The 23,789-nt window shown below is 63.1% G+C and overlaps 1 protein-coding gene across 6 annotated transcripts in view; it reads right to left on the bottom strand.

Moving 5' to 3' along the window:
• The window catches only part of LOC140916364 (translation initiation factor eIF2B subunit gamma-like), a 239,007-nt gene that overhangs the window by 29,595 nt on the left and 185,623 nt on the right, over positions 1–23,789 (bottom strand). For all 6 annotated transcript variants that reach the window (XM_073357910.1, XM_073357909.1, XM_073357911.1 and 3 more), the window contains 3 exons: positions 3,486–3,675; positions 3,141–3,210; positions 2,646–2,737 (listed from right to left, as the gene is read on the bottom strand). In XM_073357910.1, coding sequence (XP_073214011.1) covers positions 2,646–2,737; positions 3,141–3,210; positions 3,486–3,675 — 352 coding nt within the window. The remainder of the gene's footprint in view (positions 1–2,645; positions 2,738–3,140; positions 3,211–3,485; positions 3,676–23,789) is intronic.

The raw sequence follows: 23,789 nt of genomic DNA, 5'->3' as shown, positions 1-23,789 counted from the left end.
TCCTGGGCCAAGGACTCTCCTGCTGCTTTGGTCACGCGGCTCGGTCCAGCCACGCCAGCTGGCAGGAGGAGCACGCCATGGGTCCCAGCCTCAGCATCTGCTTGCTCCAGCTTCCAGGGCCCAAGGGATTCCAGTGCCTCAGGGAGGATCTGGAGCCGGCCTTTCCTTGGACACACCAACGCCCCTTCCCAGTGCCCATGGGACCAGCCGGGCACAGCAAAGCAGAGCTCCCTCTTCGGATGCTGTCGGCAGCCCTGGCCCCGCCTCCCACTCCATGAGCTCTGCTGAGCCGGTGCCGTGAGCTCCAGCCCCTCTGCTGAGCCGGTGCCGCAGCCCTCCGCTGTACTGCCTTCTGGATCCCACACAAGAGCAGGGAGCAGGGATGGCAGGGTCCGGGCCGGCGGGCGACTTCTCCTCCTTTCTCATAAAGAAACGAAGGAGAGAATAACGAGCTCCAGGAGGAGAAAGGAAGAGCGAGAGAGGGAGCGAGACGAGGCGGAGAGGAGCTGGGCATGAGGCAGAAACTCACTCCAATAATTCACGGCGGCTGGCTCGGAACTGGGCGAGCGCGTTGAGATTCCCACATACCGAACGGCCGCTGCCAGAGAGGGCTCCTTTATCTGCGGCTTCGTGCTTCACTGAGCCAAGTCAGCCCCTTTTGTTTTTCCAGCCATCGCTGCGCTTTGACCCCCTCCCCCTCGCGGAGAACCCCTCCGCTGGAGTGAAGTGGAAGCCGGGGCCGGGGGGAAAAGAGCCGGAGATTTCAGCCCCTCCGCACTGAGACCGGTTCACATTCAGAATTGGGAAACAGAGAGAGAGCCCCTTTCCCTCCGGCCCAGGGGCTGGGCGCAGGGGCAGAGAGGAAGGAAGAAGTGAGGAGCCGGGCCTGGAAGGGGGGTCATCCCGCCCCGGCTGTGTCTGCTCCCCGCTCTGCTGACACCGCTTCGGCGTGCGGCCACAAGATCCCCTTTTACCAGCCGGGGTGCTGCAGCCTCCCGGCTGACTCTGACCCCCGGCATGGCAGATCACAGCCCCCTGGCCACGTTTTCCCCTGCCTCCAGCACCCCCTCCTTTTGCCACCCATCCCAAAGTCAAGGGGGTGGGGGGAGTCGTCCAGGATTTTGTGGGGGGGGGTGTTTTACAAGCCTTCCCTCCCTTTATCTGCTGGGGTTTGAAAACCCCCCTCTCTCCCTCCCGCTCTCGTGGGGCAGCAGGCTGAATAACGCCACTCTTTCATTTGTTGGGCAACTTGGGCTTTCAGGGCAGCATTAGCATGAGAATGCAGGCACTGCCGTTTGCTGACAAAGGGCCTCGCAGACAAACAGCCGTGTAAACAGAAAGAACGCTATGGATTGTTCCCCACCCCCTCCTCCCCGCGCCGCGCCCAGGGTTCCCCCTCCAGACCCACCCACCCACCCTCAGAGAAACCGGAGGACCAGCCAGGAGAGAGGCGTCAGGGCCTGCCGCTAACGCACCCAGCTTGGAGCTGGGAAAGCTGGGTTCTCCTGCTGGCTCTGGTACTGAGCCGCCAGGCGACCTTGGCCAACTCTCCCCACTGCAGTTTCCGTGTCTGTATAACAGGGACAGTGACACGGACGGCTGACATTCTGCCCCCTCTCCGAGGTGGGTGGGTATCGGTGCCCCCATATACAGGTGGGGAAACTGAGGCACAGGGCAGCACTGCAACTTGCCCAGGGTCATGCAGGGAGTCAGTTGTGGAGCGACGAACCCAGGAGTCCTGCATTCTGCTGCTCACTCACCGGGAGACTTAATTCAAATTTGCGAATAGTGCCAGCAAAACACTCGAGGGTCTCACACCCTCTGCTCCTCCCATCCCTCCAGGGGCAGCGCCAACAGGCTGACACATGGGCTGGGCACAGAGGAGCATCAACTCAGCTCCACAGCGCGGTGCCCCTGGCCCAGGGCTGCAGCCTGCCCTGCAAGCAGGAGGCATTTGGCCCCGCGCCACCCGCCAGCCCGACACGCGCACAGGGTCACTACCGTGCCCCGCCCTGGGGTGAGGTCGCAGGCCTGAGCTCTGGCCCCACAGGCTGCGACCCCCCGCTGTGCCTGCTGCCCTCTGATGAGCCACAGTCCAGTCCAGGAGCAGATGGAGACTCCGCACAGCCCGGTGGGCAGCAACCCTGCCCCGTGGGGTCGCCGAGGGACTATCGCCAGGGGGTGCCCAGCTACTGGCAAGCACTACGGCTTCCCACAGCCTGGATCTGGGGAGCCCCCAAGATGGGAGAGGCCAGCTGGCTAGGACGTGAGCCCCCTGGACTTCATGGCCAGTGCCCAGGAGCCTCATCACAAGAGGAGAGCCATGAAAACAGTCGGGGGGCCGGAGAAGGTCAGCCTGCAGGGTCCTTGGCTGAGCAGCGGTCAGGGCCACGTGGGCAGAGAGACGAGTCCTGCACTGACCAGCCTGGGAATCCCTGGCTGTTTCCATTGCTAGCTCCTGCAGGGTGGCGGAAGTGGGGTACCGCGCACGCCAGGGGCGCTGGGGACTGGCGCAGCAGCTAATTGGCAAGAGGCAACTGGGCAGAGCTGGCTGCGTGCGCCGCCCCACCGAAACCCCGGAGGAGACCCCACTGGGAAAGGGGGACCCAGCTCCTCCCGCAGGGCGATAGGGGGAGGGCACTCACGGGAGGTAGGCGGAGCCTCCTTGCAGCTTGGCACCGTCCCAGAAGCAGTCCAGCGGGGTCAGGATCACGCAGGGGAAAAGCTTCTCGATCATCTGGGGGGGCGGGGGCGACACAAGGGGAGGGATCAGAACCATGGCAGAGACGCTGGATCCCCCGGGGCACTATCCCACCCTCCATTTGCTACTTCCCCTGCCGGCCACGGCCCCCACCCCTGGCTTCTCCTCTGCAACTCCAGCAGCCTCCCTGAGACCGACCCCAAGTGGCAGGACTCCCCGCTATGCGGCGCCAGACACCCCCCCCGCCTCTCTGCGCTGGGGCCAGACAAGCTCTGGATCCAACCCAGTCTTTTGTCATCGCCACCGGCCCTGGCAGCCAAGGGGCCATGCAGAGCGAGAGCCCCTCGTGCCCCATGCTCTCTGCCTCTGCCGGCGACGCCAGCATGGGGCCCAGGCAGCAGGACGTCGGGGATTTCCCGGTCTGGTCCCAGGGCCTCACTCGCTCGATCATGCCATTCTCAATGATGGGGACACCGGACTTATAGCAGATTTTGTTCAAATCCCAGGATCTGGGGAAATAAGCAGAGAAATTAAAGGAAGGTGAGACCGGCGGAGGTAGCTGTATGGTGCTGGGCGTTGGGCGGGGCGGGGCAAGGACATGGGGTGTGGGGCATCAGGAGGGGGCAGGGCATCAAGAGAGACAGGGTCATTAGGAAGACTTAGGAGGGGCAGGGCCTTGGGGCGTCAGGCGGGGCGGGGGGGGCAGGGGCATTAGGAGGGGCGGGCAGGGTGGAATCCAGACCTGGGACCCCCATGATCCATGGCCCTTTTGCGTCACACTCACTTTCCATACAGCGAGACTTGCACCTTGCTGGCTGCCAGCGCCGCCTCGAGGTGCAGCTCCAGAGCCTCCTGGGTGAGGACGTTCTCCCCTTCCCGTTTTGGGGTCTGGATCAGCATTTGGGACGTGTAGATGGATTCTTCCCCCAGCTTCTCTTTCGTGTATCTGAGCTCCTGGCTGACGCGGCTGCCAGCTGGGGAGAGAATGAGAGAACTCCACTAAACGCACTGCCCGCGAGGTGGCTGGGGACCCTCCTGGAGCCAGCTCCCTCCTGCACTGTGCTGAGAGCGCTGGAGAAGGCGGACACCACCTGTACATGAGACTGGCTGGAGCTCGGCTCTGCCCAGAGCACTAGAACAAGGGGACACCTAACGAAACAAGGAGGCAAGAAATTAGAGAACATGTTTTTACGCAATGCAAAATTAACCCGTGGAACTCCTTGCCACAGGATATCACAGAGCTCAGCAGGGGATCAGACGTTTCTATGGATCTTGAGACAGGCTGGGCCTACAAATTTACCCCAGTTGTGAGCTCAGTTGTAAAAAGTTCATCAGATGTTACAATAACCAACACTGGTGAGCAAAGGTCCAAAAGGGCGACAGAAAAACTGACGTAATCCAAGCTGACATCACTCAAGGACTGTGCTGAAATTAGCAGGTGAGGTGCAGCCGGAAGTTAATGTGCAAAGTTGATATGTCTGATATTAGGCCTCACTGGTGGACAAAATCATGAAAGAAAGAGGTTTTGTGGGGAAAGACATAAAGACCAGACAGAGGCTATTGCAGTGAGGCCCCCCACCCTAGCTGCCACCCGCACTGCCTCCGGGGGCCCTGGGCCTTCGTCACGCTGATCCGGAGACCTTTCCTGATCAGAACAGAGAGAGACGGACCCAGCCGACGTCGCCACCCCATCGGCTCCAGCCGCATCCCAAACGCCGGCTGGGTGGACCATTCTGACCATCTTTGATACCATTTAAAGCGATCAGACAAGGGGGCCTTTCCTTCTAAGGACGGGCTCCAGCTGACGGGAGCGGGAATGGGGCCTGGGTTACAATAAAAGCCATAGTTTATCTTTGACGTTTCAAAGGCTTTAGCCGTTTTCCCTTCTTTTCTGTATCTTTAATGAAAGGTTAGAAGGGTTTTAAGGGTGCATTTGCCGGGGCAGGAAGTGGGCTGAGTCTCTGTCCACCAAGCCCCGGGGTTTGTTTAACTCTGGACAATGACTGCATTACGTTATGGGGTACCGCCCGGATACACCAGAAGAGAAACAGAAGAGGAAGCAACCCCCCCCCCCCCCCGCAGCCTGTCCAGCCCGAGCTGCCTCGTAAGCACGGTTTTGCTGCCCGCACCCTTGCGGCTCTGCGAGCAAGGCGCCCCTGCCTGTAAATACGGACACTCTCGTTTGCTTTCTCAGCACCTAGCGCATGCCAGCAGTTTGGCCAAACCCACCCGACACCTGAAAAACCCCCTTGACAGATACTACCCTGGCTGGGCAGGACGTCTGGGAACTGAGTCGATTCTCAATTCAGCTGTGCCGTCCCGCTCCTCCCGCTCATCGGATGCCCCAAGCCGAGCCCCACCCACCCTTCCTTCACTAACACGGATGTGGGGGAGCCGTCGGACCCGCCATTCAAAGCGAAATGAGAGGGACAGGATCAGAGCGATGGGCCATCCCATCTGGCTCGTCTTCCTGCCCCGTTGGGACCAGGTGTGGGGTCCGTAAAACGCACTGCACGCTCTCTGGGGCAGGGAATTGTCCTCTCTAGGGTGAGGCCTGGACCTGGCTGGCCTCTGCACACTGAAACAAACAACAATTCCTTGTGCTTTGCTGCTCATTAGATAAATCAGACTGGCCCGGAGATCATGACGTCAGGAATCTGCCTCGGCTGGGCCAGTCCCTTGGTGCGGGGAAAGGGCACGCCGTGGGTTTGTCCTGAATCTCCCTCGGCTCGTTACAAATTTCAATCCATTGTCGGCAGCTGGATGCAAAACAGAGCAACGCAGCCCACCCCAGTGGGTGGCTGGGACCCTGGCACCCTCACCTCCTTTGCCAGCTCTGAGCCTCGGGGCACCTGGGGAAGAGTTTCTGAGCTTCCAGCCTGTGTTTCAGGATGGCATCAGGCAGCCCTTGCTCCGCAGCGAGGCAGACAGAGGCTTGGGTGGCAGCCCAGGACTGCTCAGGCCTTGCCTTCATTTCCCATTCGCTGTCCCCTAAGTTCCCTCTCAGCTGCGCGGCCGCCCAGCTGCCGACTCAGCCCCGCGCAGGGGCTCAGGGCTGTGGCGGGGAGAGATGCCCCTCCCGCAGCACGGACCTGCCCCAGCGGGGAGAGCCGCCCCTCCCGCAGCACGGACCTGCCCCAGCGGGGAGAGCCGCCCCTCCCGCAGCACGGACCTGCCCCAGCGGGGAGAGCCGCCCCTCCCCGCCGGCCCCAGCGCGGACCTGCCCCGGACTGGCGGTGGCTGAGGGAGAGGAGTCCCTCCCCCTGGCTCAGCCGCGCCAGACCTCTCCTCCGTCCCAGAGCTGCTGCGGTGAGACAGGGCTGAGGGGAGTCCTCTCTCCCCACCGCAGCCCCAGGGCAGTCTGCACCCCAAACCCCTCATCCCTGGCCCCACTCCGGAGCCTGCATCCCCCTGCACCTCAACCCTCTGGCCCAGCCCTGAGCCCCCTCCAGCTCCCCGAGCCCTGCATCCCTGGCCCCACCCCAGAGTCTGCACCCCCAGCCAGAGCCCTCACCACCCCTGCACCCCAACCCTCTGCCCCAGAAATGAGCCCCCTCCCGCACTCCGAACCCCTCTGCCCCACCCCATGAATTTTGTTACGTGCACCAGTATGAACGTGATGTGTCACAGGGTCGTGTCACACATCACCTCCAGATTGGGGCACAGAACAAAATTCATTCGGCACATGGACGTAAAAAGTTAGAGGAAACACTGGTCCGGGCCCACGTCAACATCAGCCCTGCGGCCGCAGCCGGGGACGGACACGTCTTCAGCCCCTCCCACACAGCCTGCGCTGGTTCCTCCCCAGACGCAGGCTCCCCCAAGCGCTCCTGCCTGCACCCCTGTAGCCATCCCAGAGCGCTCCTCGCGTGGCCCCTGTCTGACAGACACTGGCGAGGTTTTGGTCCTTCCTTTCGGTTTGCCTCTGCTCCCGCCCCACCCAGCAGCGGGGCCGAGAGCCTTTCTCCAGGGGACTTGACGCCCTGCAGCCCCTGGCACGCCGGGCACCCCGCCGTGTGGCAGGCTCCTCACTCGCCCGTCTGCCGTCCTGACCAGCCCCGCCCTGAGAACAACCCTGTGAATTCAACACAGCGGAAAGCGGGAAAGCAGATGTGTCCAGCAGTACCTCAGCAGGTGCCGGCTGGGCCCACTGTCCAGCGGCTCCTACATTCAGGCAGCCCCAGCCCCTCGGCCCCCCGCCCGTCACCACCCAAAGGTGGCCGATCGCTCCTGCTAAGCACCCCCGTCTCGCCAGCTGCCAGTGACCGGACCCGTTTCTCCACCCGGCTGCGCTTCTAGACCATCCCAGGTCTTTCCTGACAGGCCTCCCCATAGCCTGGGGGGGTCTGGTGCCTCCGTTTTCACTTGAGAAGCCCTGAGATTTCCGTTCCCCGGCTGGCCCCGCAGCTCGACGTCTCCAGGCTCTAGCTGCCTTTCCCGTCTCAGCCAGGGCCAGGCCAATCATTTCCAGAGAAAGGGCAACGGCGGGGGCAGGGGGTTGTTTTCTGGAAATAAAATGCAGGGTTGGCAAACCTGACACTTGCCCCTTCCTCTAAAGCAGCTGCACCAGCACCAGGCGGGGGCAGGACACCCCATGGAACAGGCCCAGGATGGGATGGGGCACCCCACAGAACAGGCCCAGGATGGGACACCATGCAGAACGGGGCACCTGGGGGAGTGGGGGGGAGGATGATGCTGCAGGTGCGTGTCAACGTGGCGTTAGGGGCGCCGTCCGGGTGTGACTCTGCAGGACCGAAGCACCCGATCCTGCAGCCCTTCCCCAAGGCAGGAGCACAAGGTGACAGGAGCCCTAGGCTGCATTCCCAGCTCTGCCACGGGACCTTGGGCAGGGCTCCCGCTCTGTCCAGCACCAACTCTCCCCCTCCCCGGGGTGGCGGCAGGTTGTGAGGGTGCTGTGAGGAACGGAGAAAGAAGCGGGTGCTATCGCTCTTCCCCCCAATCAGCCATGGGCCCTCACATTCCCGTCCACCTGGGACGGACCATAGCAAGGGCAGGCCCAGGACGGGAGGGGACGCCCCTCAGAACGGGCCTGGGATGGGACAGGAGACCCTGAAGAGCAGGGCACCCCATGGAACAGGCCCAAGACGCCTCAGGGCACAGGACGAGAGGGGACGCCATGCAGAACGGGACACCCCATGGAACAGGACTGGGACGGGAGGAGACGCCCCTCAGAATGGGCCTGGGAGGGGACGGGACACCCTGCAGAACAGGACTGTCATGGAGTCCCTGGGCGATGCTCTGGAACTGCTCCCTATGAAGCCAGGCAGGACTCTGGGGAAGTCTCCTCTCTGGGAGCAGCCTGTCTGCAGGACACACGGCTCCCCCGGCTTCCACCTTCCTGGGTCTGACCCCGGAGCATTCAGCATCCTCTGCCCCTCCGTGCACTTCCCACAGCGAGTCCGCCCAGGTGGGGTCCTGGGGAAGCCCGAGGGTCCTGCCCCACAACTCCGCAGTCAGATGGGACTCTCAGCCAGCCAGTAAAACAGAGGTTTATTAAACGACAGGAACATGGTCTAAAACAGAGCTTGTAGGTGCAGAGAACGGGACCCCTCAGCTGGGTCCATTTTGGGGGGCAGTGAGCCAGACAACCACGTCTGCACTTCACTCCATGTCCCAGCCAGCCCCAAACTGAAACTCCCTCCAGCCCCTCCTCCTCTGGGCTTTGTCCCTTTCCCGGGCCAGGAGGTCACCGGATTCCTTTGTTCTCCGACCCTTTAGCTCTCACCTTGCAGGGGGGAAGGGCCCAGGCCATCAGTGGCCAGGAAACAGGGTGTCGGCCATTCTCTGTGTCCAGATCCCTGCACACATCTGCCCTCTAGGACTCTGGAACGGTCATAGACCCTTACCCCACCACCTAGACACTTAAGAACTGCATAGGGAAAACTGAGGCACCCCCACACTATTCAGAGGAAACATTAAGAACAGTCCCACTTTGTCACAAGGACACCCCATGGAACAGGGCCAAGATGGGATGGGGCACCCCACAGAACAGGCCCAGGGCACCCCATGGAACAGGACTGGGACAGAACACCGTGCAGCACGGGGCACCCCGTGGAACGGGCCGGGGACGGGACGCCGTGCAGCACGGGGCACCCCGTGGAACGGGCCGGGGACGGGACGCCGTGCAGCACGGGGCACCCCGTGGAACGGGCCGGGGACGGGACGCCGTGCAGCACGGGGCACCCCGTGGAACGGGCCGGGGACGGGACGCCGTGCCGCACGGGGCACCCCGTGGAACGGGCCGGGGACGGGACGCCGTGCCGCACGGGGCACCCCGTGGAACGGGCCGGGGACGGGACGCCGTGCCGCACGGGGCACCCCGTGGAACGGGCCGGGGACGGGACGCCGTGCAGCACGGGGCACCCCGTGGAACGGGCCGGGGACGGGACGCCGTGCAGCACGGGGCACCCCGTGGAACGGGCCGGGGACGGGACGCCGTGCCGCACGGGGCACCCCGTGGAACGGGCCGGGGACGGGACGCCGTGCCGCACGGGGCACCCCGTGGAACGGGCCGGGGACGGGACGCCGTGCCGCACGGGGCACCCCGTGGAACGGGCCGGGGACGGGACGCCGTGCCGCACGGGGCACCCCGTGGAACGGGCCGGGGACGGGACGCCGTGCCGCAAGGGGCACCCCGTGGAACGGGCCGGGGACGGGACGCCGTGCCGCACGGGGCACCCCGTGGAACGGGCCGGGGACGGGACGCCGTGCAGCACGGGGCACCCCGTGGAACGGGCCGGGGACGGGACGCCGTGCAGCACGGGGCACCCCGTGGAACGGGCCGGGGACGGGACGCCGTGCAGCACGGGGCACCCCGTGGAAAAGGCCCAGCAGGGAACAGGCCCTGGACACCCCACGGAACGGCCCAGGACAGGGCACCACACGGAGGGCTGGGCCTGCTCAGGTTTCCTTCTCTCATTCTGTTTATTACAGTGGCACCTACAGCCCCTCTGCAGCCTGGTGCCCCGCTGTGCTGCCCATGCCCCTGCCCAGAAGAGCTCACAATCTAACCCGACAGGACACACTGAGGGGAAGCAGCGCCAGGGAGGGGGTGACTTGCCACTGTTGCTCAGCCAGGCAGTGACCCAGCTGGCACCAGACCCCCACATGGCTGGCTGCTGGACCCCCGTTTACAGTCAGTCTTTCTTCAGGCTGCAGCCGCTCAGCGCCTGGAGACGCTGGATGTACCAGTCCTAAAGCACAGATCCCAGCAGGGAGCAGCCTGGGTTACAGCGGCCATGGGGCTGGGAGGGAAGGAACTCCGTGGGCCCCAGCGCCCGGCCAAGGGAGCAGGATTGGGACCACTCTCCGTCCCTCCCGCTGCCGGCTCACTGCGGCACGCTGCCAGCTCTGGCTGCCGGCCAGCGCATGGGAGGCCAGGCGCAGCGAGAGCGAGACCACAAATAAGCAACAGAATCTTTGCCTTTAATGACTTATTATTTCTTTCATGCTTTTATTTTCCATCCCACCCTCCCTGAAGGGCTGGGGGAACAGCTGGGGACAGTTGGATGCCAGTTGTGAAGGATGCCTTGCCAGGGAAGGTGGCCTGGGGCGGGGGAGAGCCATTGTGCCTGTGAAATGGGACAGTGAGATGCAGGGGGTGCTGCGTGGGTGTCGGAGGAGGCATCCAAACCATTGCCAGCTGTTTGGGAGATCAGGCGGGAGGTGCACTGAGCTGCTCTGGCCTCAGCTGAGCCACCCAGGAGAAACCCAGCATGGAGAGAGAGATAGGATGCTTGGGGGGGGGGTTAGGAGGATGGACAGCATAAGCTAGCGAGCGGGGGGTTTAGGAGGATAGATGGCATAAGCTAGCAAGCTCGCAGGCCTATTGTCTAGCCCCTCCTGCCGTGCATGCCCCACGGACCCCACAGCGAGCCTGCCCCGCAAGGTCCCGGCCATCCAGCTGCTGGGGATTTCCATGGTGTGTATGTCGTTACCGACAATTGCCACTGCAGGAATAACTGCACATCTGCAAGTGCTGGGGGGAGGGCGTCCCTAGTAATTAGTGTTAATTTGGAACAGGGCACTCCGAGCCACGGGAGAGCTTCAAAGGCGACTGAGGAAGCCTCAAATTCCAACCCCCTAATTAACCAGGGAGCGAGATGAAAAGGCAAGGCCGAAGCCCAGGCCTGCCAAGCGCACTTCCAACGGGAGGGTCGCTGGCTGGCCGGGCCAGGCCCCAGTGCTGGCACAGGGGGGCACGCGCCCACCCCGGCCCCCCAGATCTGAGCTGAGGGAGTGCCACCGTGTCAGCCGTGGCTGGCCGCTGTCGTCCCAGGGGCAAGGGGGCTGCGTAGGGGGGAGGGGGCTCTGCCAACCAGCAAGATAGCAACAACGAGCATGTTAATGAGGAGCACTATGAAAATTTTCCTTTCCTCCAATTAACAAATGGAGCACTTGACTTTCTCATGCACAGGGCCCCTCTGGTTCCAGCCCCCCGGCCCCCCTTGGGCTTATTAATGCCTTTACCTCTGAGTGGGGCTTTGGAGCCCCCCCACAGCTCTGCAGGGGGAGCAGCCGGGTCCCAATCTCTCCTGAGCCCTGAGGGCTTGGGGTGCCGGACCCTCCCTCTCCCTCTTGTGCTTCAGCATCCAGGCACTGAGGGGATCTGCACACAGAGTGCCAGGGCCCCTGGGCTGGGGAGCCTCGGGCAGTGCCTGAGCCCCCCGGCATGCCCCCGAACAAGCCCGGCTCCCCACAGCCCTGCACTCTAAGCTGGGCCTCACCATGCACCAGGCCCGGGGCTGGGTTAAAACCAGAGACCCCTCATGTCACTGGCAGAGCACCGCCTGGCCTGGCCCTGCCAGCAGGGGACAGACCCCCCAGGACCAACAGGGCCGTGCCAGTTCTGGTGCCAATCGGCCTCCAAACACAGCGCGGGGGGGGCCCTATTCCCTCTCAGGGCAGCTCGGTGGGAGCTGGCATCTGGGCCTGCCAGCAGGGGCAATGCCAGTCGGGGCGAGTTCAGAGCCGGGCCAGCCCAGCCCAGGTGCAGCTCACGCTCCCGGGCTGCTCTGGGCAGTACGGCCATCCTTCCTGGGCCGGGGCAGCCGCACCCAGAGCGGCGGGAAGAGACCCGGGAGCCCTCGCGGCCGCACACTCCATGGGCAGCTGCCAGGCGAGGGCGGAGCATCCCCAGCACGGGGGCAGGAGCAGACAGGCTGCACCCTGCTCTGGTGCCCACCACGGAGCCACATGCACCGGGGAAAGCAGCCAGGAGTGGGTGCTTTCAGAGACATTCAAGCTAAGGGTGCCCTGCTCCCCGGGCGGCTCTTCCCCTGGTTCCCAGCAGCACCACCTGGGACAGCACCGCTGCCCGCTCCTGGCCAGGCCCCAGAAGGAGCAGGGCAGCATCTCCCCAGTAGCCACCCATGCAGCCGAACGATCCTCGTAATTACAGAGTCCTCAGCTCAACGACAGCGCCAGGCATCTCCTCCCACCAAGCCAGGCCACCCCCGGCTGGGAGGCTGCCCAGGGAGCCCCACTGAGCATGCCAGGCCTGGGGAGTTATTGCCCCTCTGCCCATGGCTCGGCCTGGCACTACCCGCCCCGCGACCCTCCCCCCGAGCAAAATCTCTTCAGGGCATTTTCTCTGCCGCAAAACCAATGGGATTCTCATTACAACTCACACGCCAGCAGGGGCTGGAGGGTCCAGCCGAGCTCGGGGGCCCGTCGTGCCAGAGGCTGCACCCCCCCGAGAGACAGGCCCTGCCCCACCACAGCCTCAATGCCAGGCCCAGGGTGGATGGGGAAGGTGCTGGGCCGAGCTCCTCCAGCAGGCAGAGCCAGGGAACCCAGGCATCCAGTGCCATGCTGTACCCACTGGACCACGCTGCCCCCCCAGCTTCCCCCTGCAGGGAGCGGGACAGACGGCAACAGAGGGCCCAGGCCAGCTGCCGGAGGTAGGGCCACTCCGACAGCGCTGGGGCTCTGAGCCAGGTGCCCACCGATGGGCAGAGAGGCGGGGCTGATGCTGCGCCAGCCTGGCCCACGAGAGACTCTTGAGGGTCGCGCTCCTTTTGGTTGCTACAGCAACAGCATGGCGCCCACCGGCCGTCATCCAGGCCTGCTCGGAGCTGGGGTGCACAGCGCTGCCCCCAGCAGCGTCCCCCACGGGGCCTGTCTGACGCCCAAAGGGACAGCTCCTGCCCCGCCTTGCGCAGAGGATGGACCAGGCCCCCTGCAGCAGGCCCTGCCGTGGGCGCTGCCCGTCTCTGAAACAGCAGGGCCCCGTCGCTTCCTTGGCGCCCTGCTGGCTGAGGCGTCGCCCTCCCTTGGCACGCAGCCCAGCAATGCGGCCCAGCGGGCGGGGATTTCCTGGGGGCTGGGGTGTCGCCGCAGGCTCCCCCTGCACCTCTCAGCCTGGGGCTCCCACGGTCCAGGGGATGCACCAGCATGAAGCTAAGCGGACGGGTGTACGAGCACCAAGGAGAGGCCTATGGGCCACATCCCGTCCCTCAGGCCCCCTGCCCCAAAGTCCCCTCCCACCCCCGCACCAAGGAGCCAAGGGGCCTCCCCCTTCTCCCTGAGCAGACTGGGCTGCAACCTGCCCTCAGAGATCTCCCCAGCCCCCCACGTCCCCAAGGCTGCCGGAGCCCTACACAGGGCTCCACTGTCTGCATCTGCCATGTCTGGGTTCAGACCCAGGCCTCTGCCGCCCGGGATGGGACAGGAAAGGGGACCCGAGGCCACCCCAGTTTCTGCAGCCGCTGCAACAGGGGGTCACCGCAACCAGCCAGCGCCCCTACACTCAGCCTCCAGGAGCTGAATTCAGGCCACGACTCAGCCCCGACCTGCTGCTGAGCCGCCCAGGATGCCCTGAGCCATGCCCCAAAGCTGCGGAGCAGAGCGCACCATGTGGGCACCCAGCAGCCAGCCAGCCCGCCCGAGAGGGCGTTCACAGCCCAGCTGAGAGGGCAAGTGGTCGGCTGGAGGACGGGGGCTGGAGCCGGGCAGTGTGGAATTGCATTCGGAGCCCAGGAGCCCCGCTCTGTACGCCATCAGGGACACGGCACAGCCAGATGCAACCTAACCGGGCAGGGAGAGCCGCTCCCGCCAGTGGGGCCTGTCACCACTAATACCCCTCAGCTCCTTGCCCACCGCTTCGTGCTGCCTGCCCCCTCCTCGGCACTCACACCTACAGCCCAGCAGTGTCCCGCCCCGCGGGTCCCGAAGTCTCTCACACACACACACCCCGGCCGGTGGCCTATCTCGCTGCGGGCAGGCAGCGCCCCCTCCCACGTGCCCCATAGGAACCAGCTCTGGGGCAGAGCCAGGAGCTCAACCCGGGGCCCACCGAGCCCTGGGCCTCCCTGCTGAGGCTGCTAACAAGGGGGCAGCAAGAACCACGGGCAACGGCGGCTTCTGGGCCTATTGGGAGCCCAGCTGAGCCCCCCCAACTCATCACACGAGCCACCCAAGAGCCTTGGCCAGCAGGCAGGGCTGGCGAAGGCTGGACCCTGGCACCTGCCCCTCTCCCCGAGATGCTCCCGCGCTGACGACCGCCACACGAGCAGAGCTCCCAGGAAACCCGCCTACCCGTCACAAACCCCCTTCGCCCCCAACCCCAGCATTGACCCGCCTGGCCAATCCAGGGGCATCACGAGCTGATGGGCCTGTGAACCCCGGTCTCCCAGTGGGCTGCCCCTCACCTCCCAGAGGCTCAGAGCACCCAGTGGGGCTTCCAGGGCAGGGGTGCCCAAACTGCTCCCTACACAAAAAGCCCAGAACATTGAGACTGTCCCTATAAAATCTGGTCACCCTGCTTAGAAACCTAGAGGCTGAGCTGCCCAGGAATGACGACTGCAATTCCACCCCCGGGCCTGGCAAGACAGTGAGGAGGAGCACCTGGAGCAGGCGGGACAGAGTCTCAGGACACCTGGGTTCTAGCCCCTGTGCCTCGGTTTCCCCACTGGCAGCAATGGGACTAAGGATCCTGCGGGGTGGGAGGCCGTGTGCCATACTGTCTGCAAAGTGCTTGGAGATCCTGGGACAAAGGGCAGAAATCCCAGGGCTGTTCCAGACACACACAGGGGGAAATGGCTCGCTCACCCAGACGAGAGGCCCCGTGTGAAGCCAGCTCTCTCCACACAGCCAGGGGGCTGCCAGGCAGATGAAGAAAGCCAGGGCCAGGAACACAGACAGACAGCAACCTGGGGCCTCTGGACACTGGGGCTTCCCCAGCCCCCGGTCATGGAGCTGTCCCACTGGGCTGGACACCACTATGAAGCGTGGGGGCCATGCTGGCACCTGGGTGCCTCCAGCTATGGGGCACACTCTCTAATACCACCCTACAACCTGCCATGGGCTCGGAGGCATGATCAGTCCTGCTTGGCCCCCCGCCCACTGTACTGCTCAGCCTCACGATCGCAGGAGATCTTAAGCTGAGCCCATCGCCCTGGTATCTGGGCTCCTGGAATCTCCTCTCCCTGTGACGAGCCCTCTGGTAGCAGCTACTGGCACCCACTGATTTCACGGCTCCCCCCATTGGGGCCTCAAACATTAGGGTCAGGCCTGTTCCAATGGGGCTGCCCTGCTCTCGTACCCACGGGGAGCCAAGCGGCACCAATGTGGGGGCATAGCGTGGGTCCAAAGTGCTGCGGGGCTCCCCAGGTAACACACAACAGCATCACACATAGCCCAGACCCCCGCATAACACACAACAGTGTCACACACAGCCCGCCCTCCCCTCTCCCTGCGTAACACACAACGGCATCACACACAGACCACCCTCCCCCCATCATAACACACAACAGCATCACACGAAGGCTGGGCCCCCCGCGTAACACACAACAGTGTCGCACACAGCCCAGGCCCCCCGCGTAACCACAATGGTGTCACATACAGCCCTCCCCTCCCCCCACGCCCTGCGTAACACACGACGGCGTCACACACAGGCCAGGCCCCCCGACGTCAGACACCGTCACACAGCATCACACCAAGTGGGACCGGAGGCTTTCTCCGCTCACTCCCCAGCTCACCTGCTGAACGATTCAGATAACGATGTAGCATGCTGAGCAATGGCATAGAGAGTACACGTATACTGTTTGCGGACGATACCAAGCTGGGGGGGCTGCAAGTGCTCTGGAGGACAGGATTAACATTCAAAATGATCTGGACAAACTGGAGAAATGGTCTGAAGTGAACAGGACGAAATTCAATAAGGACAAATGCAAAGTTCTCCACTTGGGAAGGAACAATCAGCTGCACACATACGAACTGGGAACTGACTGCCTAGGAAGGACTGTACTGTGGAAAGAGATCTGTGGGTCATCGTGGACCACAAGCTAAATATGAATCAGCGGTGTGACACTGTTGCAAAAAAGCAAACATCATTCTGGGCTGCATTGGCAGGAGTGTTGTAAGTAAGTAATTCTTCTGCTCTACTCCACGCTGATTAGGCCTCAGCTGGAGTATTGTGTTCGGTTCTGGCCGCCACATTTCAGGAAAGATGTGGACAAATTGGAGAAAGTCCAGAGAAGAGCAACAAAAATGATTAAAGGTCTAGAAAACATGACCTCTGAGGGAAGATTGGAAACACTGGGTTTGTTTAATGTAGAGAAGAGAAGAGAAGAGAAGAGAAGAGAAGAGAAGAGAAGAGAAGAGAAGAGAAGAGAAGAGACATGATACCAGTTTTCAAGTACATAAAAGGTTGTTACAAGGAGGAGGGAGGTAAATTGTTCTTCTTAACCTCTGAGGACAGGACAAGAAGCCATGGGCTTAAACAGCAGCCAGGGCAGTGTAGGTTGGACATCAGGAAAAACTTCCTGTCAGGGTGGGGAAGCACTGAAATAAATTGCCCAGGGAGGCTGTAGAATCTCCATCATTGTAAGTGAGATTTGTAAGAGCAGATTAGACAAACACCTGCCAGGGACGGTCTAGATCAGGGGTAGGCAACAGGTGGATTGTGGACCAAATCCAGTCTGCCAGACGCTTTTGAACAGACCACACAATCTTTTATTTACTGTCATCATTATTGTCGTCATTTCTGTATTATCATCTCTGGAGTCTGGACCTTGACTGTACCTGGGCCAAGAAATAATTGATTACCACTGGCCTTGATAATCCTTATCCTGCCATGAGTGCAAGGGATGATCTCTCGAGATCCCCTCCCGTCCTTCTATTCTATAAGAACCGCGACATCACACTGTGTCATACATATCACGCCTTTGGGCCTCCAGCACCATGGATGGCAAGTAAAGCCCCCCACCCTGCCCCTTTCACACACCCCGCCCCCCCACCAGAGCCCCACTACCATGGCCGCCGGTCCCTGCCCCAGGCTAGTGCCCTCAGCCCCGGAGCACCGGGAGGATGGGGGAACGGCCCAAGCTGGGGCCAGCACACAGGGGGAGCCACAGAGCGGGAAGCAGGAAGGGGGCTCTGGGGGCAGAGCATGGGTGGGGCCACACCTGGCTGTTTGGGGCGGCACAGCCTCCCCCCGCCTACGATACCCACCGCTCATGTCCAGCCCCTCACCATGACACACCGTGACATCATGACCCCCAAGAAAGGGTGGGGGGCAACATGCTGGGCTGGGGCTCCAGCAACCTGAGTTCAATTCCCCACTCTGCAACTCTGGGCAAGTCCCAGGATGCGGGAGCACGCGCCCTGTGCCTCAGTTTCCCATCCGTGCAATGGGGCTAATAATACTCTCTTTCTCTGTGTAGCCTGGGAGCTCCTTGCCGGCAGGGGCTGTCTGACCCTAGCACAACAGGGCCCTGATCTCAGCGGGGACCGGTAGGTGCTACTCTAATACACCCGGTAAGGCCCCCACTGAGAAACGGCCCTCGGCTGTTCATGCACCGGTCTCTGGGGTATTTCCCATGCCCGTTGGTGGGCAGGAGGCCATGCGGTGCCATGCACAAGGTTTAACAGCTTGGCCGAGTTAAATATGACCATCTCCTCCTGAGTGCACGCAACCCTGCCCCTGCCAGGGCCTCTGGCATGGCACCGCCAACCCCAGGGAACGCCCAGCATATCGTGCCCCACTCCTGCAGCCAGGAGCAGCCCCACGGCAGCGATGGAGCAGCCCAGCCCTTCCTTGCCCCGGGACAGGCCCCAGTTCCCTTTGGGGCTCAGCTATGAAAGCTGACGCAAGGGCAGGGGGGCGAACGAGAGACGTGGCCTCCCCCCAGCCACGGCACTCACACACACACACACGCGCCTGCACGCTCTGACTCAGCTCGCTAGCCACGGCCCCGAGGGCTGCGATGCACGCAGGCCGGGGGCCACCTTCAAAGTGTTGTGGGGCGGATTAGCGGGATTAGGGAGCGGGTGAAAGGAGCCGTGCTGCTTCGGAGGAAGTCGCGCCGAGGGCAGGCTAAAAGAGCCATTTTCACCTGGCCCGCCTGTGGCCACCAGCCTCGCCTGTCACAACACGGCTGCGGGGGCCCCGCTCTGCCCCACAGCCCCCGTGCCCGGGGGGGGAGGAAATACAGCCAGTTGGGTGCCCGGGTGGGCACGGGAGGGTGGGTGGCTTCCAGTGCCTCCCCTCAGACTGCCCCAACAGGGAGTCTCGCCGCCAGCAGTTGGGGGTCCCCCCGACAGGCAGAGAAGACCCCAGGCTGGGGGATAAATTCTGCGGTTTGTGCCCCCCACAGACCCTTCTCTAACAACCCCGGCCCCGCAAAAGCAGGTTCTCCAGCCGCCTTTCCAACCAGCCAAGGCAAAGGGCGACCAGCTTCCCAAGCCAGCGGAGAAGCCGGGCCCCAGGCCCGGCCTGTGTCGATCAGAGCCAAACAAATATCTTTATCACTCGAAATCCCAAGGGCTGGCTTCTGGGGGTGGTGGCGGGGGAGGGAAAAGGCCTCTCCTGAAGGAGCTCCCAGAGCCACGGCCAGGGATGAGGGGCAGCACGACCCCCCAAAATATGGGAGGGGGGGGAAGAGTCGGTTGGGAACCATTCACTGCTAAGACTCCTGTCAGCACTGACATAAATTTCCACTGGTGTTGGCATTTAGGCCCTGGCTATTTCCATATGTATAGGGCTGCCTGGACTAATTATGCTAATCATCTCCTCTGTCGGGCGCTGTGAGAAATGGCTGCATTAGGCACTCCACTGCTTGCGAATGTCCCCTAATGCGGGGCTGACACATACATTCATCCCCCGCTGAATGGGGGAATTTTTCCACTTTGCTGCCTTCATTCAGGCACGAAATGAAGGGTTTGAACTCAGACCACTTTTCCAGGCCCGAGGAGGAAGCAGAGAATAAAACTCTTCTCGGCCCCGCTCCCTGCTGCCCCCCCCCCCCCAATAGAAAACACCAGATACTAAAACGCTGCTGTCCACAAAACTCTTGCTGGGCCTTTAAACAACAAATCAGCAAATTTTCCATCCATCACAAGCGATCAACCGGTCACTCGGGAGGGGTTGCAGGGAAGAGAGCCAGGAAGATACTTCCCCCCACCATGAGAAAAAGAAGCGATTTCTGCCCCCAACGCAGCTTTGGCACACTGAGCCGGGCTCCGACTTTGAGCTGGCTTCAGACAAGAAAGCGCCTTTCACAGCCAGCCCCGGCTGCGGGGAGAAGATGCTTCGGAGCAAACGGCACCGCGGAGGGAGCAAACAAAGCCGATATATCAACGAGTGGAGCAGGCTGCGGGTGTGCTGGGGGGTGGGCGAGGCGAGGGTCTTCTGCTCGCTGCCTGAATACAAACCCGGCTCCCTCTTTTGCTGGTGCGGAGAACGAGGTCTGTCCCCAAGGGTCTGGGCTAGCCTATGGGTCGCCCCGTCCCCCCCAAAAAAGAGCAGGGCGGGGGGAAGGAGGCCGAGACCGCGACGCAAAGGAACCAGGGCAATGCCCTGGCCGAGGGCAGCAGCAAAGTGGCATCCACAAAAAAGTCCGGAGTAAAAGTGATCTTGGGATGCCAGGCAGAGGTGGGCGCCCCTGCCAGTCCCCTCTGCATGGGGCAGCCCACGGCAGGGGGAGCAGACGCGCCCAGTCAGCGGGACACTACTAAGCACAGGCTCCAGTCAGTCAGACGTCCCCTCGCCCGCTCTAAATGGCCGCAGGATTTTGGGCTACGCCCAACTTGAGCCATCTCCGCGGGCGAGAGGTTCACAGGGCAGCTGCACAGCACTTCCCGACAGAGCGGACCCGCGGCCGCACCGTGCCCCAGCTTGGGCTCCCCACGCCCCTCTGGGAAACGGGGCCTGCGCACGGTCTCCGCACTAGCTCTGCCGCCCCCACCCGACTCCTCCGGCCGCAGCCAGGAAGCGGATGCCAGGGGATCCGATGCGACTGCCCTGGCTTGGTTTCCCGTGACCTCCGCTCCCCGCACCGTCCAGCGACAGCCCTGATGGTCTGTAGCCCCCCCACCCTCAGCGCTGCTCCCCCTCCCCAGGCTAGCGAGCCGCAGCATCCACAGACGCTCCCCTCCCCCCCAAGCACATACTGCTTGCCAGCTGGCTCCGGCGGGCCTGGATTCCAGCAGCCCGGCTGATTTCGCGCAGCACCTACACCCCTCCTCCCGCAGGCCGGCTCCTGGCTCGGCTGCTAGCACCCCCAGCGCCTCTCTGGAGCCTGCCATTCGCCAGGAGACCACCCAGCACTCCCAGTGCCCACCCAGGAACCTTTCACCCCCAGCCTCCGCTCTGCAGACACCACCGCTCCTCTCCCACTGGATTTCCTCGCCCCTGGCCCCGCTGGGAGCAGAGGCCAGGGTGCAGCTCCCGGAATGTGCGCAGGCCCCCAAAACGCCTCCCCAGTCCCCCCACGCTGGCCCTTTGACGGGTGGCTTCGTCTGTCCGTTGGTTTTCCTCTTTCAAGTGGCACTGTGTGGAGATGGCAGGTCAGCTCCAGCCGGATCCCCTGGGCCCCGTCGCCCAGCCCCGCCCCCCCAGCAAGCTGAACGTGCCTAGGGGCTCATCCCCCCTCCTGCCAGCCCACTGCATGCCGGCGCAGTGCGGACGTCCCCCCGAGCAGACAGCCCCGTGGGCCAGGCTGGCTCTGCCCAAAACAAAGCGCTACAGAGAGGCCAGCGACTCCTGCCACACCAGGCTGGTCAACAGGCCACCAGCGCCAGCCAGGGCCGGGCCTGGCACTCAGGGTCCAACAGCCTAGCCGCTGAGCGGGGCAGATGGTACCGGTCCTCGGTGCGATGGGGCCAGCACGCACATCAGCCTCCAGGGGGCGCTGCTGCCCAGGAGCTCGGGGGGGGGGGGGGGGCGGGGACCTGCAGGTGGGATCTCGGTGAGGGCCGCTGAGCACCTGCCAGACAGCTTCCCTCCAGCATCTGCTACCCACGGCTACTCCCCAACTTCCCTCTGCCCTCCCCGCACGGCTGCCTCCCTCCCCCGCCTGCTCTCTCTTCCTTTCCCTAAGTCCCGCCCTGCCCTCCCCAGGCTGATTCGCCTGCCCCCCGGTCCCACATACTAGGGGGTTTGGGGGGCAGCGAGCCCCTTGCTTTCCACAGTCCTTCCACCGGGGACAGGGAGCAGGGGAGATTCCCGCACGCCAGGTGGCTGCTCCAGTTAGAGGCTAATGCAGCTTTCCCCTGACCCAGCCTCGGCCCCATAAATCAGCCCCAGCCCAGCCTCCTGGCCCTGCAAACACACTCAGACGGCCAGGAACAGCTGCCAGGTGGCCGGAGGTAACTCAACACTCAGCCGGGGGGGGGGGGGGGGGTGAGGGGGGGTGGTTCAAAGCCTTCAAGAAGCTAATCGCTTTAGAGGCACCTAATTGAACATTTCCACAGGCGATCCCAATTTACGGGCCCCACCGTCTCTTTTCCCATCGCCCCCGTTGGATCAGGCCGGTCAATAACCCCTTCTTCAGCATGGGCGCAGCCGGTATGGCCCGGGCCTGGGCTGGTTTCCATCTCTCAGCCCCTCTCCATGGGCCACCCCTCCTGCTTCCAGCAGCAGCCGACACCCTGCCCCGGTCCCTCCCTCTGCAACGGTCCCGATCCCGCTGGCCTGGCACAGGAGGCGAGCTCTCGGGACAGGCTCCGCCCTGGGAACGGAGCGGGCCCCTCACAGGCCGGCCCGCCCTGGGGAGGAAGTGGCTGACGGCGGGCACCCTTGCAAGTCCGACGGTAGCTCAGGCATCGGGCAGGGGCAGCAGAACGAGGGCAGAGAGCTTATGGGCAGAAGGGACCCCAGGCCATCGCGTGTGACCTCCTCGACATCTCAGGCCACCGTCACCGCAGCAACCAAAGGATTACAGCCCTCAGGAGACTAGACGGTCACTTGCCACAGGCAGAGAATGGGCGAGCGGCGGGGAGAGGGAGCGCCCCAGTACCCGAGGCCCCCCCAATGCAGGAAAATGATTAGGTGAGAGACACCCAGATAACCTGGCAAGTGACCCGCACCCACACGCTGCAGAGGAAGGCAAAAAAATCCCAAGGTCCCTGCCAATCTGACCAGGGGGAAATTTCTTCCTGACCTCACATATGGCATGAACCTGTGGGAGAGAGTGCTCGCTGCCACCTCAGAGCCCTGACCCACCCAGCCCCATGTCCCATCTCCAGCCAGGGACAGCTCTGAGGAAGCAGACAAAAATCCCAGAATGCACTGGGGGAGGGGAAACCCTTCCTGACCCTTGCCAGTGGGGATCTGAAGCATGAGTGTTGGGAACATAAGCCACAAACTGGAAGTGAGCCCCAGGGCTGCTGAGCCGGGCCCCCACCATCACAAGCGGTCCCACCAGAGAGTCACGCTCATATGTATCCTGCCCTCTCTTCAAACTCATTATGTTGGTTTGCCCCCCACAACTCCTGTCCGGAGGCTGTTCCAGAACCTGGGCCCTCTGACAGGGAGAAACTTTCTTCTAATTCCCAGCCAGAATTGGCCCCGGGCTGGTTTGTATCCATTTGTTCCTGGTCCAGCACTGCCCTTCAGCTTAACGAGCTCGTCCCCTCCCTAGCTGGCGTTTACCCCAGGCATGTTGTGAGAGAGCAAAGCTCAAGTCCCCTCTCAGCTCCCCTAGGCTCCGCTCAGCGGCCAGGCTCTCAGTTCCCTGATCATCCTCACAGCTCTTCTCTGCACCAGTCCCAGCCTGGGGCAGGCTCCACACAGCAGCTGGATGTGCAGCAGGGTCTGTGCTGTATGCTGGGGCCTGCCTGCTTCCTTCCCCCATGGGCCCATCCCTGACATCACCTTCTGGAGAAGCCCAAGGCCACAGCAGCCAGCAACACGTCCTGGGGCGTAGAGCCCCTTCCCAGGCTGGGGGCTTGATCAGTTGCTGCTGTGGTCCGTGGCTCCCCTCTGCCTCTCCCCTCTGCCCCCCATAGGCGTGCTCTGGGCAATGCTCTCCTGCGTGCAGGGCAGCGGGTAGCTAGCTGCATTGTCAGGGAGCCAAGTGCTGGTGCAAGGTACCCACTGACAGGACCCGCGAGCCCTTGGCTTCTTCACAGGCCAGTGTAAGCTTCCCATATAGTGCCCCTGGCCCGCGGGACTCGGCCCTGCCGTGGGGAGAGAGGGGACTTGAGCCACCCTGGCCTATTCTGTCCTCAGTTTCTCTACCGAAACTGCTGTAGGTCTGCTCAGTACCCACTGTGCTGGAGGCTGCTTTGGAGACGGACCCTTGGCATCCCCATGCCCTGGCCAACATCCGACCCCAGCCCCTCTGTCACCAGTGACCCGGATCCACAGGGAACTGCAGCTCTACTCATAGGCTGAGCGCAAAGGCCCCCGGTTCTGACCAGCGACAGAAAGGATCAGGGACTTCAGCTGACCCATCTCCACCCCTGTCTTAGACCCGGACTAATCTGCTCTGGCCTTTCCTCTGCAGATGATTTATCATTTGCCCCACAGAGATACAAGCAGCAGCTGTCCTGAGCTGTCTTGTACCGGAAAATCAAACCCAGCCCTTCCCAGGACAGTGAGACCCCTCGCTGCCACCCACGCCGGCCCCACTCCTCGGTGTGACCCTCTCCACCCTGCTCAACAGCACATGTAGCCCGAGAGGCGGGAGCTGGGCCAAGCTCCTGCCACAGATCTAGCCCCCATGACCACTTGATGAAGAGGTCAGCCCTGGCTCAGCAGACTGATGGGAAACCCTAGGGCACGGGGGTAGGGCCGGCTGACGGAAGAGCTAGACGTGGCCCGAGTCCCTGTGGGAAAGGC

Source organism: Lepidochelys kempii, chromosome 8 (genome assembly GCF_965140265.1).
Source record: "Lepidochelys kempii isolate rLepKem1 chromosome 8, rLepKem1.hap2, whole genome shotgun sequence".
NCBI classification, from domain to species: Eukaryota; Metazoa; Chordata; order Testudines; family Cheloniidae; genus Lepidochelys; species Lepidochelys kempii.
The sequence above is the reverse complement of the archived record's forward strand: the minus strand, read 5'-3'. Positions and strand labels throughout refer to the sequence as shown.